The sequence below is a fragment of the Canis lupus genome, chromosome 7 (assembly GCF_048164855.1).
Source record: "Canis lupus baileyi chromosome 7, mCanLup2.hap1, whole genome shotgun sequence".
Taxonomy (NCBI): domain Eukaryota; kingdom Metazoa; phylum Chordata; class Mammalia; order Carnivora; family Canidae; genus Canis; species Canis lupus.
In genome coordinates, this window is record NC_132844.1 from 7,122,205 (window position 1) to 7,138,269 (window position 16,065).

At 39.2% G+C, this 16,065-nt stretch overlaps 1 protein-coding gene and 1 pseudogene across 5 annotated transcripts in view; both read right to left on the bottom strand.

The window, feature by feature from the left end:
* Positions 1-16,065, bottom strand: part of AFG1L (AFG1 like ATPase) — a 202,865-nt gene that overhangs the window by 130,185 nt on the left and 56,615 nt on the right. For all 5 annotated transcript variants that reach the window (XR_012033744.1, XR_012033745.1, XM_072831862.1 and 2 more), the window contains exons 3-4: positions 12,626-12,677; positions 940-1,041 (exon numbers count right to left, since the gene is read on the bottom strand). Coding sequence is in view for 3 of the 5 variants with exons in the window: in XM_072831862.1 (XP_072687963.1) it covers positions 940-1,041; positions 12,626-12,677 (154 nt within the window). In the remaining 2 variants the exon portion in view is untranslated. The remainder of the gene's footprint in view (positions 1-939; positions 1,042-12,625; positions 12,678-16,065) is intronic.
* LOC140637378 (SREBP regulating gene protein pseudogene) lies at positions 4,879-6,793 on the bottom strand (annotated as a pseudogene).

Sequence of the window (16,065 nt, forward strand, 5' to 3'; positions counted from 1 at the left end):
GTTGTGAGGACATTTTGTAGTCATTCTATCCCCATCCTTCAATCACTTCAGAGATGACAAAGTGATAGCCTAGATGACCAGATGGTAACTAGAGGATCAACAGATCAATTTTACTGCTGAGGATTTTAGAGATGTAGGCAGAGCAGGTGATTCCATCCTATATCTAGCGTATGAAATCAGGATGTTCCTTATCTCTAGGCAATCTCACTTCACTCGTTATATGTATGCTAAATGCTGAAAGTATTTGAAGGAAAATACAATGTTCCTGGCCTGGTTAGGTTACAGTATATTTGGTAGACAAGTAATATAAAAATGAAATAATCTAAGAACACTGATAAAGCAATAAGGCATACATACATGTACATGAATGCCTACATGCTAGGGTGACACACAGGAAAGGACCTAATCAAGAACAACTTCTTGAAATAAATGAGTTTTTAACATTTTTTTTTAATTTTAAGATTTTATTTATTTGACACAGAGAGAAAGAGAGAACGTGGGCAAGCATAGGCAGGGGGGTGGCAGAGGGAGAAAGAGAAGCAGGATACCCTGCTGACCATCCAGCCCAAGGCAGGGCTCTATCACAAGACTCAGGGTTCAGGACCTGAGCTGTGGGGAGATACTTAACCCCCTGAGCCACTCAGGCATCCCAACATTTCTTATTGATCCTTAGTAGAAAGACAAAATAGTCGACCTTCATATAGTAACTTCTCTTAATGGGAAGTACTGAATTTGTCTTTAGGATCAACTCTAAATACATCATGAAATGTATGAGTTGTTTCAGTATAGCACAAAACAAATGAAACCAAATAAAACCTTACTTTAAACAAATTCTAATTTTTTAAAAGATTCAAAGATTAAAAATTTTAAAAGATGAGAAAAACTGTTTTGTAGTGTTTACCCACTTAAAAATCCCTTCTTTTAGACCATTTAACTTACTTTCATGAACATCTAGCATGAAACCATGAAAATGAACCCGTTTCTTCCTCTTCATCTCCACATAATCATAAAACATGTCCATCACCATCGTTTTCCCTGTACCTTAAAAAAAAAAAAAAAACAACTATTAAAAAGTATGTACTGATTAAGGATTGTTCATTAGCTTTGGGATAATGAAACCACCCTCTTCTACTGGAAAACTTGAGACTATGTTACTTTTTTTTTTTTTTTAATTTATTTATGACAGTCACATAGAGAGAGAGAGAGAGAGAGAGAGGCAGAGACACAGGCAGAGGGAGAAGCAGGCTCCATGCACCGGGAGCCCGACGTGGGATTCGATCCCGGGTCTCCAGGATCGCACCCTGGGCCAAAGGCAGGCGCCAAACCGCTGCGCCACCCAGGGATCCCACTATGTTACTTTTTTAGGAAGGAGTGTTTATTTTTTGTGTTAAACCAGCTAAAAATAAAATGTTAATATTGCTCTTCTCTATTAAAATCCTGTTATTAGGAAATATGACATTTAGTTAACATTATAGGAGCTATTTCCCCCAGAGAATTATGTAAATAAACTGACGAGATCTGCAGATTATTCATTCTTCAATTTGTCTTCCAAAAGACATCAGTATGAATAAAATAACTTAATCAATTAAGTAAATATTTATTGGGCCATAAGCAAGAGAAGTGGTCTTAGGTACTACAGGAAATTCAAAAAATGAAAAATAAAAAAAATAAAGATTAGTAACTAATATCAATGCTGAAAATAAATAATATAGATTAGAACTAGAGAATTGCCAATTTTAACACTTTTTTTTGTAGCTTTACCTTCTCCTGTGTATCATACAGGATTTCCTCTAAAAATGTTGATACTATGTTCTTTTTTTTTTATTTTAATTGCAGTACAGTTAACATACAATGTAATACTAGTTTCAATATAATACTAGTTACAATATGATTCAACACTTCCATACATCACATGGTACTCATAGAGCTAAGTGCCCTCCTTTCCTTTAATCCCCATCATCTATTTCACCCACTCCTTCACCCACCTCCCCTCTGATATCAGTTTGTTCTCAGTAGTTAAAAGTCTGTTTCTTGCTTTGTCTCTTTTTTCCTTTGCTTGTTTTGTTTTAGCTTTTAAATAAAGTGTTCTTAAAATATAACCTTCTTAAAAAGTTGAGAACAGGGCAGCCCGGGTGGCTCAGCGGTTTAGCGCCGCCTTCAGTCCAGGGTGTGATCCTGGAGACCGGGGATCGGGTCCTACGTCAGGCTCCCTGCATGTAGCCTGCTTCTCGCTCTGCCTGTGTCTCTGCCTCCCTCTCTCTCTCTCTCATGAATAAATAAATAAAATCTTTTAAAAAAAAAAAAAAAAGTTGAGAACATAAATCTTACAAAATGAGGCCTACTTGAAGAAATTAAAACCTTAACCCTTATAATTTAATTATCTAATTTTCAACGCTAAAACTTTTAACCACTGTGATTACTTTAGTTATCGAGTCACATTTAACAAAATATGCACAGAAATTCTTATTCCTTCGCAGAAAGCCCAGGGCTCTGGGGTCACTGGCAGTCCTCAAGCTCAGTTCAGACCCAGCATTCCTCAGCAGGCCAAGCCAGGCCATGCTTGTGCTGTCCCTCATCTTCACTGCTTCCTCCACCACCACCACCACACCACCACAGTGCCCATCCTCTCTGCACAGGAGCTACAAGTATTCATAGGCAGCTCGAGATTTAAGATCTGAGTCTTAAATCTGTTTGGTTTTCCTCCATTCCATACAACTTTGAGCCTATGCCATTTGAATCACCAGAAAGTTTTTTGTATATGAAAATACAAAAAAAAAAAAAGAAAGAAAAGAAAATACAATTTACCAAACAAATCTGGTCATTGATGAAGAAACTAATTCAATTTAAAAGTAATCTTTTTGCAAAAATATTTAGTGAAATACTTCTTGATACAGTGAGTGGCAACAGATCTTAAATTATTACATTTATGCAAAAAATTAATAAAATTTTAAATTCTGCTGCATGAAACACAGTACACTTATAGATCTAGAAAACAGTCATGATCTAAACAAAAATCTGAATGTATATTTGAATGTAATCTTTGTGCTAACTCTTTAAAAACCAGGCTTAAAATATAACAAAACCATCATATAAAAGCTTCTGGGGATAAAAGAAAAAAAAATCATAATGGAAAAAATTGCTACCTGAAATTTAACCTTTTGAATGTCAAAAATTACTACAAATAAAATTAATATCCTTATTTACTTTATCAATACATTGTTACTGAATACCACATGTGAGTCTCTATCCTGGGTGCTCAGGATCTGGTAGTAAACAAAACAGACAAAGATCCCAGCCTTCATGAAACTTGAAAGATTAACCTTACATATTGTTAAATATGAAGAGCTCTTAGGAACTACAATGGTGTTTTTGCTTTGGTTTTGATTTTGTCCATCCTAAAAAAAAAAGATACTTCAAATGAATCAAGTTGGCATGTAAGTAACAACTCCATATCAAAATAAAATTCAGTATATAAAAACCATATAATCCTCACATCTGAAAAAATGTTTGAGAAAAGTCAGCACACATTCATGATCAAATTTCTCAGCAAACTAGGAAAAGCAGCATACTTTTCAAACTCATAAAGGACAAAACAAAAAGAAACCTACAATGAAAAGATGCTCAATATCACTAATCATTTGAGAAACACAAATAAAAACTACACTGAGATACCACTTCAATACCGATTAGAATGGCTATTATTTTTTTAAGAAAAAAATAACAAATATTGGATGTGTGTTGCTTGTGGGAATATAAAATGGTGTAGCTGCTTTGGAAAACAATATGGCAGTTGCTCAAAAAATTAAACACAGCCTGGGTCCGGGGATCGAGTACAGCATCAGGCTCCCTGCAGGAAGCCTGCTTCTCCCTCTGCCTATGTTTCTGCCTCTCTGTGTCTCTAATAAATTAATTAACTAAAAATCTTTTTTTTCCCCACATACAAAGTTTGATTTAGCTCTGTGAATGCACATAAAATCCAAAACGTCCAATGCAAACTAAATAGATTTGGGGGGGAAAAACATTAAAAAAAAATTGGGGAACCCCAGGTGGCTCAGCAGTTTAGTGCCTGCCTTCAGCCCAGGGCGTGAGCCTGGAGTCCCGGGATCAGGTCCCACGTCAGGCTCCCTACATGGAGCCTGCTTCTCCTTCTGCCTATGTTTCTGTCTCTCTCTCTCTCTCTGTGTCTCTCATGAATAAATAAATAAAATCTTTTTTAAAAATTAAAAAAGAAAAAACAATTGCCAGACAGCCCTCTGAGAAGGCTTACTTAAGGAGGACAAACCCCTTTGGGAAGAGAGGTTTAAGAAGTAATAGGAGAAGGTCATGGGGAATTACTGCTACATACCGCAGAAACATGTTGGAAGGAAACATGGTCCAAAGAAAAAAACCCTACTGAAAAAAAATGTCAAAAGTGGATTGTAAAACTAGTACCCCACTCCAAGGTCAACAGCTCGAACAATCAAAAGATGAAAAAGATGGGGGATCCCTGGGTGGCTCAGCGGTTTCGCGCCTGCCTTTGGCCCAGGGCGCGATCCTGGAGTCCCGGGATCGAGTCCCGTGTCGGGCTCCCGGCATGGAGCCTGCTTCTCCCTCCTCCTGTGTCTCTGCCTCTCTCTCTCTCTCTCTCTCTCTCTCTCTCTCTGTGTGTGTGTATCTATCATAAATAAATAAAAATAAATCTTTAAAAAAAAAAAAAAGATGAAAAAGACCTGGCCTGATCCCAGGATTAGTAAGGGGCTTGCTCTAGGAAAGAGCTGTGTGTCCATGTCTCCTGAGAGCAAAGAGCCATAGTACTTGAGGGGCAGAATGTCTTGATCAGAGGACCAAATACTCTTGACCTTGATTGAGCCTGAGAGATTCGGTGTAAGCACGTGGACCCGCAACTGGCACGCCCTGCGTTCACGGGCTCGCCCCATTGAGAGTAGGAGTGACTCACTTACAGCAGCACCTCAATGGAAACTTGGGCTTTCTTCTTCACAAGTCGTAAGGAAACTGAAGGTCTGAACCTGTTATGTGTCCCGAAGCTGAAAGCAATGAAGGATGACTGCCTACAGCCAGTTATTAGATGTCTCTTCACCTAGGAATTGCCATACCAGCAGGTTTCCATGACAGGAGAAGGGAGGAGGCTCCCAGGGTACCATGGCTGAGCAGACCACAATCATTTCAGCAGTGGCATTGGAAATGAGAAAATCCTCCGGAACAGGGAGTTGGAATTTCTGGTCCAGAGGATGCTCACATGCAGGTAATGCAAGCACATTCAAATACCATGACCAGAAAACCTGTGGAAAGCTGGTGCCACCTGCAAGGGGGGCTGGTAGAGGGCCGGAACAGAATAGTATCTTTGAGTTGTTGATAATTTTAGATGTCAGGATACAGTGTCCAGGGCCCACTTCTGAAGGAGCTTTTAAAACAATTACCTTGAGAGAACATGCATGTTCAAAGAGGCCAAACATTTTATCGGAGTAAAGGGATGACTTCACTCAGGAAACCCCACAAGAAAACAACAACAATTTCCTTGAATATATTTGACTATTAAGGCAAGACATCTTCCCATATAAACCAATATCATGTTCCCACTACTCCAAAGAAATCCAATAAATAAATTCACAGTGAAGGGTTCGAGGAGTCTGCAACTAGAAGTGCCCCAGAGCACCAGCAGCTCCACAGACTCGCCTGTAGTTTGTCCTTGAATGTGATGCACTGGTGTTTCCAAGCTGCTTCCCGGAATAGTTCCACAGGGTAGAGCCCAGTGGTGAGTGAGGCCAAAGAGTACAGCACAAGAAGTGGTCAAAGCCAAAGCTTCCAACGATTCCTCTCTTCTTCTAGGCAGGCTAGAGAACGCTGGAGCGTGGCTTCAGGCCACAAGTTCTCCTGTGGCGCCTGGTCGCCCGTGTGTGGTCTGTCTCCTGTGCTTGTCACGTGGGGAAGAGCTCAGGGGGGCTCTCTTTGTAGCAGTGCTTGGCTATGGGGTCCCTATCGGTGTTCTCATGCTGCACGCTCTGGGATGAGGTCCTGCATTTGGCCAGACACAATTCAAAGTGATCTTCGAGGGCCATGAAGAGGTTCTGGAACGCCACAGCTGCCTGGTGGGAAGCGCTCCAGGAGAAGCTGCTTGCTGGGCTGAGGCAGCAGGACACACAGTACTCACAGGACCACAGCAGCCATCAGAGCGGTACTGCTTCGTGCCGGGGACGTTGACATTACAGCGGCCGTTCACCAGCAAATCCTTCCTTTCACAGATGTATCCTAGCTCATCGGTGAGGAGGTGCTTCCCTTGCATGGAGTTCAGCGCTGGTTGCTGGGCCCTCTGCTGCTCCCCAGGTGAACCTGCACCTTCCATGGAACGGGCTGGTCGTGGTATTGAACCTGGAGGAGATTCCGAGCTCTCACTGCTCTTTCCTTCTGTTCGAAGGTGCTGCTGAGGAAGTAGATGAGCGAGAGCCCGAAGACCTGGGCGAGCACCCACCTACATCTTCGGGAGGAGTCGGCGCCACACCACAGCCGCCAGGTTCACCCTGCGGGTGCGGAGCAGGATAGGCACAGAGCAGGGCGGGCGCGGAGGCCGGGGCAGGTGCGGAGGCCGGGGGCAGGTGCAGAGGCGGGGCCGGGGCAGGTGCGGAGGCCTGGGTGGGCCCATAGCCAGGCAGGTGCGGAGGCTGGGGCAGGCCCATAGCGGGGCAGGTGCGCAGAGGCCGGGGCAGGTGTGGAGGCCGGGGGCAGGTGCAGAGGCCGGGGGCAGGTGCGGAGGCCGGGGGCAGGTGCGGACGCAGGACGGGCCCAGAGCCACAGGCATGGCCCCTACGCTGCCGGCAGCCCCATTCCCCAAGGCAGGCGCCCGCCCCCTGGCCTCCAGCCCAGCCAGCTCCCAGCCATAAATTAAAAATCTTAAAAAAAAAAAAAAATTAAACACAGAATGACCATATGATCCACCACTTCCACTTCTGAGTATATACACAAAAGAACTGAAAGCAGGGATTCAAACAGATATAGCAGTATTATTCACAATAATCAAAAGATAGAAATAGGGGCACCTGGGTGGCTCCGTGAGTTAAGCGTCTGACTTCAGGTCATGATCCTGGGGTCCTGGGATCGAGGCCTGCAGCAGGAGCCTGCTTCTCCCTCTGCCCCTCCCCCTCTCATGCTATCTCGCTCACTCGCTCTCTGTCAAATAAATAAATAAAATCTTTAAAAAAAAACACGATGGAAATAACCCAAACATCCATCAACAGATGAATAGGCAAAAACTGGATACATATGCTGGAATATTATTCAGCCTTAAAAAGTAATGGAAAAAAAAAAAAAGTAATGGAATTCTGACACATAACATAAATGAATCCTGAAGACAATATAGTAGGTGAAATAAGCTAGACACAAAAGTTTAAATAATATATGATTCCATCATATATGAGATACCTAAAGTAGTCAAATTCACAGGGACAGAAAATCAGATGGTGGTTATCAGGGCCTGGGAGGGAGGGGCATTTGGAATGGGGAAGTATTGTTTATAGGTACAAGCTTTCAGTTTGGGAAGATGAAAATGTTCTGGAGATGAACGGTGTGATGGTTTCAAAACAATGTTAATGTACTTACTACCACTGAACTTTACAAGTAAAAGTGGTTAAAATGGTAAATTTTATATTATGTATATTTGCCACATTAAGAAAAATACATTAAAAAAATACCCCACAGGGCAGCCTGGGTGGGTCAGTGGTTTAGCGCCTGCCTTCGGCCCAGGGCATGATCCTGGAGACCCGGGATCGAGTCCCACATTGGGCTCCCTTCATGGAGCCTGCTTCTCCCTCTGCCTGTGTTTCTGCCTCTCTCTCTCTCTCTCTCTCTCTCTCTCTCTCTCTCTCTGTTGTCTCTCATGAATAAATAAATAAAATCTTAAAAAAAAAAAAATACCCCACAACTAACATCATTCTTACTAGTGAAAGACTGAACACTTCTCCCCTAAAGTTTCACACAAGGCAAGAACATTCACTCTCACTACTTCCATTCAGCATTATACTGGAGTTCCTAGCTAGTACAATAAGGCAAGAAAAAGAACTAGAAGACATACAAATTGTAAAGGAAAATTGGTCTTTATTTGCAACAGCATGATAGTATACACAAAAATTCCTAAATAATCTATCAAATAACTACTAGAGTTTATAACTGAATATAGCAAACTTACCAAAAATATCAACTGATTCTATACACTAGCAGCAATCAGTTGGAAATTAAAATTTTAAAATACAATACCATTTACAGTGACATCAGAAAACATAAAATACAAAGGAATAAATTTTTCAAAAAATATAGCAGAACTCTGCATTACAACCTACAAAGCAGAAGTGAGAGAAATTAAAGATCTTTAAAATAAAGAAACATACCATGCCCATAGATTGGAAGACTCGATCTTTATCAAAAAAATCAGTATTTATCAAAAATATCAATATTTTAAGTTATCAATTCTCTCCAAATTGATCTATAGATTGAACACATTCCTAAGCAAAATCCCAGAAGGATTTTTTTTTAAATTAACCAGCCAGTTCTAAAATGTCTATGGAAACACAAAAGTCATAGAATAGCCAAAACAACCTTGAAAAAGACAGAGTTGGAAAACTCACATTAAACACAGGGATGCATCAGCAAAATCCAAGCTGTAGGAAATCCTACAGGAAAAATTAGTTTATGTATGTATGTATGTGTACATACAAGTGTAGAAATGTGAATTTTCCTAAGGCATCTCTGTGGTATGTCATACACACACACACACACACACACACTAAAGACTTAATATATTAAAAACAAACATTTATGACATAATTAGAAATCTGAATAAATGAATATTTAATGAAATTAAAAGTAATGTTAATTTTTAGAGTGTGAAAATGGTATATAAATTTCTACTTATTTTGTATTCATTCTTTCTCTTATTTCTATCAACGTCTACTTTTTTTCTCTGCTAGAGACTAGTAGATATACCCAAGTAATTATTAATATTTGACTGTCCTCAACACCAAACAGTGCTTAGGGAGAGTATGAGGGAAATAGTAAATTCATGACACTACCAAAAAAGGGAAAGATCTTTTCTAAAATGTAAAATTCTTTCAATGTGGCTATAAGCACAATTATATTTAGTATGTTGGTCAAGAAAGTGCCTGTGTAATGATGGAATTTCAGAGACGTTAAAAGATTTCTCTGCCCAAAATCATCAAGTGAACAACTCAGTCACTACAGTTTTATTTCATATACCAAGTTTCAGTGAAATTCTAACTCTTAGAAGATTATTTTTTTTAATTTTTAAAAAAGATTTATTTATTTGAGAGAGAGAGAGACAGCAAGCACATGTGAGGGGGAGGGGCAGTGGGAGAGGGAGAAGCTGACTCCCCGCTGAGCAGGGAGCCCAATGTAGGGTTCGAACCCTGGAATCATGACCTGAGCTGAAGGCAGATGCTTAACCTACTCAGCCACTCAGACACCCCAGAAGACATTTTAAATGCAAATATGCTGGAAAAGTAACCTACTCATCCAATGGATCCCATTAAAAATTTAGCACATAAGTTTAAAATAGTTTAAATTAGAAACAGATTAGAGGTAGTTCAGACATTTAGCTAGAAGGCAGATCCTCGGATAATATGAGTCCAACCAGATTAATTTAACTAGTAGAGGAGAAATCTGTGTCCTATGGAAGATCCAGCATGAGAAATCCTAATGCCCAAAAAGATGAAACAGCAGGAACAAACTCCAGTACACCAACACGTAGTGATGGATATGAGAGAACCTAGACCAGTGTCCTTCAAATTGCCTCTACAACCAGAAATATTTTTTCTAGAATAGAACAGAAGAGGAAATATCCAAATGTATCACACATAAGTGTAAGTTTTCTTTCATGAAACTATTTTTCGGGGGGGGGGGTGCATGTGTGTGCACGTGTACACACATATACATATGTAGGTCAGACTATAAAAATATTTTTCACTGTGGGTCACATTCAAAAATATTTCAGAGCCATCACAAGAGTCTGTAAGCTCTGGGTGAGCAGACTGCGTCTTACACAGTATTACATCTGCATTTGTCATTACATCTGCAGAAACAACACACTGCCTCGCACACAGCAGATATTCAATAAACTTTGTCAACTGAATGCAAGAATAAGGACAGATATTGAAAAAAATGTGGAGAAGAAACCAATGCTCAATTTTACCTATTTCACAATTTTGCTTTGGTCTCCATAGTGTCCTAGATAAAACCCTGTATTTTTCTTGAGTAGATTTTTACTAGGGAAGTAATTTATAAAACCTAAAAAACAACTACTGCAGTGGTCCCCTCCTAAGGTTCCCTTTTCACAGCCAACCCCCTGTTGAAGGAGCTGAAAGTGCTGTCCTCCATTACCCAAACCCAGAATTTTGCTTCCCAACTCTTCACCTTAAAACCAGCCTACCTTCTGACTGGTGAAAATATCAAAGTGAAACAGGTAAGGTTAAACCAGGAGGCAGCAGAAAAGAGACTGATGAACAAAAATCTACTTTGATTGTCTCCAAATATAAGGGAGAAATCATTAACTCTGCCATCCCCACTGCAGTCTACTAGTCAAGAACTGAAACCTTGTTGTAAGAAAGCCAACTACAGGGTAAGAATGAAGCCACAAAACACTCCCACTGCAGTGTTTGGCTTCTGCTTGAGATATGCTAAACATTTTATTAAGGAAAACATTTCAGGGTTGAGTCATGATGATAATGCCTCTATCAACTCTACTGGGGTTCCCTGGATTGAGGGTCCCTCTGAGTCAATCATCTCAAAACAAGTAAAATGTTCATGACAGAGCCAGGAATAAGGGGTGGAAGGGGGTGCTAGAAAACAGGAATCTTTCCCATTGAGTCTCTTCAAAAGTGAATACCTGTTTCCCAAGACTAAAAAAGGAAAACTATAATAAAAAAGAGCTTGTTAGAGCATTCTGAGGCTATTCTTCCAGACAGATAGCTCCCCTCAAATGAAAATCTTTTCCCTTCCTACTGTAGAATTCCTTTCTCTTCCCCTCTCTGCATTATAAAGGTGTTCCTAACCAAAGGTTGCCACACACGTATCTCTGTGAATATCCCATGTTACCACATCTTCTCTAATTCTTTCAAGCACTTAGATGAATCCACATTTACCATACCTCCATTTATTAGTATATGGCTGTATTCTTCAAACTAAAATCCATTAACTTTTATAGGTTTGTGGTACTTTTTTAAGTCCTTTTGCAGAAGTGGAAACAGTTGTGTTTTACCAATCATCTCCATTTATGGTTAAGTGGTTAAGGTAATAGGAGAAACAAAAATGTTGATTTTCACCATGACTGAACATGAAAGTGAAGGTACAGGAAGTAAATGTTCTCCAAAGAGGCAAAGAATGAAAGATGACAACAGAATGAGAACTGCTAGCAGTACCCAGAGGTGTGAACACACAAAACTGCTCAAGCACCTGGTATAAATCGCTTTCTAAATAAGAAGTAAACATACACTGTTCTCAAAAATACCAATTAGCCAATGAACTAAGAAAAACAACAGCTTGAGCTTCTTTAACATTTCTCAAGTCTATAAGCTCCAAGAACATAAAGAATCTTAAGGGGCAAGCTAAACCTGTAAGTGTAAAACAGGCATTCACAAACAAATAAGTAGAGGGCGGACCCAGAAAAAAATAGTCGGATCTTTAAGGTACTATCACTACTTATTCAACTCCTATTATTTTTCTTGTCCTAAAATTATTACTGAGAGAATAACCTTTGCCACCACTTCCTCATAACACGAATTTGTTATGACTATAGGGGAGCCTGAGCTTTATCAGTTGAGAAGCACAACTAATTTTGCTATATGTAAATGTGCATTTTGAGTAAGCCAATAAAAGAAATGACTGACAACCAAAAAGACCAAATAAAGTAAGAGCCACCACCATGACATCAGTGAAGGTGGCTAAATAGGGAGAGGTTTAGAAGTAGGAGAAAAGAATGTGTTTGAAGGAAACAGAAACCAAAAAACAGACAACTTCACCAATAAGGAGTTCAGAAAAGAAGCAAGACATTCATTGATTAGGAAAGTCTAAAAAGTAAGCAATAGCTCATAAGATTTCCAAGAAAAGGTGAGTCTTTGAACCCAATATATGGATGTGGGAAACCAAGGAAACGTAACCACTCACCCATTAAGAATATCCACTAATAACTACATTAAAGGTAATAATAACTATATTGAGGACAAGGGTTTAGATTATGAGTAAAAATAGTAGTGGAAGTTAAAGTAAAAAAGAGCAGCTAATTTTTTTTAAGTATTAGCTGAGTCAAATAGCACTGAGCAATGAGATTCTGATTTACCTTAATAACCTATTTATAGATAATTCCCTTCCCTGAGATCAACTCAGCTTATACACTAAACAATGTCTGTATCCTACCATGATAACTAATCCAGCTTTAAACTAGTCGTACCCTCTGAGAAGTAAAAATGAAAACTAAGATAACTGCCCTTCTCTCTCCCCATGCCATTTTACTTGGCCTCATCCTGTTCCCTAACTGGTAGTAGAGTGAGGGGTGGAAACAGAACTATCCCTGAATGAAAGCTGGGAACATCCTACTTGGACCACTCAAAACTTACTTCAACACACTTACCAACATCTCCATAAACATACAGGCCCCTTGGAGGTTTGCTCCTTGAAAAAAGCTGCAAATTAAGAACAAATTATAAATCTCTAACATGCAAATAATTTAATGTTATCATATACACAGTGTCTAACTGTCATATACAGGACTAAAATGGGCTATTGTACACAATAAGTACAAAAAATTTGATGTAAAAGGCTATGAAGACCAACTTACATTTTAATATGGGAGGCAAGAATCATAGTAGCCCAGAGCAAGGGCTCTGAAGTCCCACAACATCCCCTACATCATTCAGTAACTTCCCCTCTTTCCCAAATAGACTCCCCAAACAATGACCACCTAGCTCATTCTCAGCAAGCAAGAGATCAGAAGAATTTTTCTAAAGACACTGAATAGTCTCCAGAAAAAAAAAAAAATCCTGAAGGCATTTATGTGTGGACTTCTCCCAAAGAAAAAACTGATCCCTATTAGATCACCTTATGGTAGGGCACATCAATCAACCAACCTCTTACGACAGAGTCTTCAATTGGCTTGTTAGTGTCTGAAAAGATTCTATAATGAATTGATGACACACAAGAATCAATAGAAACTAGAAAAGAAAAATGTCCAAGAGGAAAGTTGGAGACCAGAGCAAGAGTACCAAGGGGATAAAAACTCAGAGGAAACAGGGGTGCCTGGGTGGTTCGGTCAGTTAAGTGTCCACCTCTTTACCTCTTGTTTTTGGCTCAGGCCATGATCTCAGGGTCGTGAGATCCAGTCCCAAGATGGGCTCTGCCCTCAATGGGGAGTTTGCTTGAGATTCTCTCTCTCTCTCTCTCTCCCTCTGCCCCTCCCCATTCTTGCACTCATATGCACACTCTCTCCCTAAAAATAAATAAATAAATCTTTTTAAAAAATTCAGAGGAAACAGACTATACAGACAGCTAAAGGAAAACTTCAAAATAAAACTGTAATCTGGGGTACTGGGGGGCTCAGTTGGTTAAGTGACTGACTCTTGATTTTAGCTCAGGTCATGATTTTAGGGTGGTGGGATCAAACCCCATGTGGGACTTGGTGCTCAGCACAAAGTCTACTTGTCCCTCTCCCTCTGCTCCTCTTCCAACTCTCATATGTGCGCACACTCTCTCTCTCAAATAAATAAAGTATTTTAAAAATAAAACTGTAATCAATATAATTAATATGCTGGGGAAAATAAGAGAAGCTATTAAAACTATAAAGCAAGAACAAAATGCAATTTTGAAAAAGGAACATCAAGAACAAAAGAACATTTTGAAATTTAAAATATGGTAGCAGAGGGGCGCCTGGCTGGCTCAGTCAGTAGAGAATGCAACTCTTGATCTTAGGATTATGATTCAAGCCCCATACTGAATGTAGAGATTACTTAAAAGTTAAAAAAAATTTTTAATATATGGTAGTAGAAATAAAATTTCAGAAAAAGGATTAGAAGATAAACTTGAAGAAATGCCTCAGAAAATAAACAAATAAGTAGCAACAAGAATAGGTGGAAAATAAAAAGCTACTGGATTAATTCATTAGGAGGTCCAATATCTGACAAAAAAAGGAATTCCAGAAAGAGAAAATAGAGGGGGGAAAAGAGGAGGAAGTTATCTAAGAAATAATGCAGATTTTTCTCAAATCTGAAGAACCTGATTTCTAAGTTGTGAGGACAAAGTAAGTATTCAGCACAGGGAGGGAAATTAAACCTGTATCAAGTCACAATCCTGACTGGTATCATGTACCAGGGATATAAAAGAACATCCTACAAATGTTCAAGGTGGCCACTGGGGACGGTGACAAAGAGGTAGAGGAACAGGTCACAAACAACAAAGAATAAGATTTGAGGGACAATGATATCCAATCTAATCTATTAAATCTACCCATCAAGTATGAAAATGGAAAATTGACATTCCAGACAGAAGGTCTTAAAAACACCCCCCAACAAAAATAGGAACACCTAGATTCCAGGAAAGACAGGATCCTGGCAAGGAAGCCCTGGTAAAATGGAGGGTTGCTCCAGAAACACAGAGGCACAGGCAGATCAAGAAAGCAATCTAGTCCAGACCGACACAGGAGGATGGAGGGCTCCAAGGAAGAAACAAAATGAACTTCTCTGTGCCTGATATTATTCTCAACCCAAATAACCATCCTAAATTTTGTTCCACTTAGAAGAGTAATCTTCAAACTCTGTAACAGTTTCTAATCATCTGTACAAAAGCCAAGGTTAAGCCAGAGCAGAGAGAGAGCAGAGGGTAAAAGCAGAAAGAAACGAAGAAACGAAGGTTTACCCCACTTAGCACAAACTAGATCAGTCAAGATTTTGGCAGAGAACATCCTCAAAGGGTGGATATAATCTAGTACATAACACTTTTGTTTTTACTCTGTGGGTTCACTCCAGCATGTCAGAAACCTCTCTAGCTTTCCTGCTCCTCTTAGCTTTCTCTGTAAACCCAGTGCCTGACTCCAGCACGCCTCATCCAAAAGAACCTTCCCCATGATTTAGGCAAAAGGATCTTCTTTGCTTTGATTTTGCCAGCTGGATGCCTTCCCTGTGTTCCTCTGCACATTAACTCTCCATCTATTCTTAAATCTCAACGGAAAACAGATTCCACTCCTGCCAAAACCTCTTAATTTGTTTTGTTTTAAAATCTTATATGAGCCATTCTTGTACACTGGTTATTCTATTTTCAACTTGCCAGAAAAAAGCATTATGCTCTTAAATAATTTTAGAACAGCTTCAAATTCGAAAACTTGCATAGAACCTCATAATCTCTAAGTATATTCTATGTATCAGAAATCTTTTGAAAGCAACATTCTCTATTAGGTAACTTGAAGTGTCATAACAATTCATAATTCTTCACAACACATTTTGTAGGAATAGTCCAGGGTCTACTCTAGTACTTTCATATGATATCATCAATATATGCTAAATAAATGAAGTTTGAGAGAAAAATTTAACAAGATTGGGGAAAAACGATGACATGGAGAGAACTCGATCAATGCTGCCCCTATAAATAACTTTTGGTCCTATCTTCTGTTTTACCCACTCAAACTCAACATATTTTGGAAAGAACATTTTAGCAAATATATTACACCATATATTACATGCATATTTTACAATTATGTAACTATGATATTATATAATTGTAACAATTTAGATACTGTCTACCTCAACAATACATACTCCCAAGTATTTTCACTTGGAGAGGGTAAGCTGATTTTCTCCTAATATATTTCAGTCTACCAAAAATATTGAAATTATTTCAAGGGATTTAAAAATCTATATTTTTAAGGGGAAAATCAGAATTGAATGGCAAACAGTAAGACTATTTAGACTATAAAATGGATCCTAAACGAGTTTTAAAATTCTGTATTCATAGTAGTGAATTCAGGGAAAGTAAAGTTCACAGTTTTCTTCAAAATGACTTACACAGGAACCCACATCATTTACA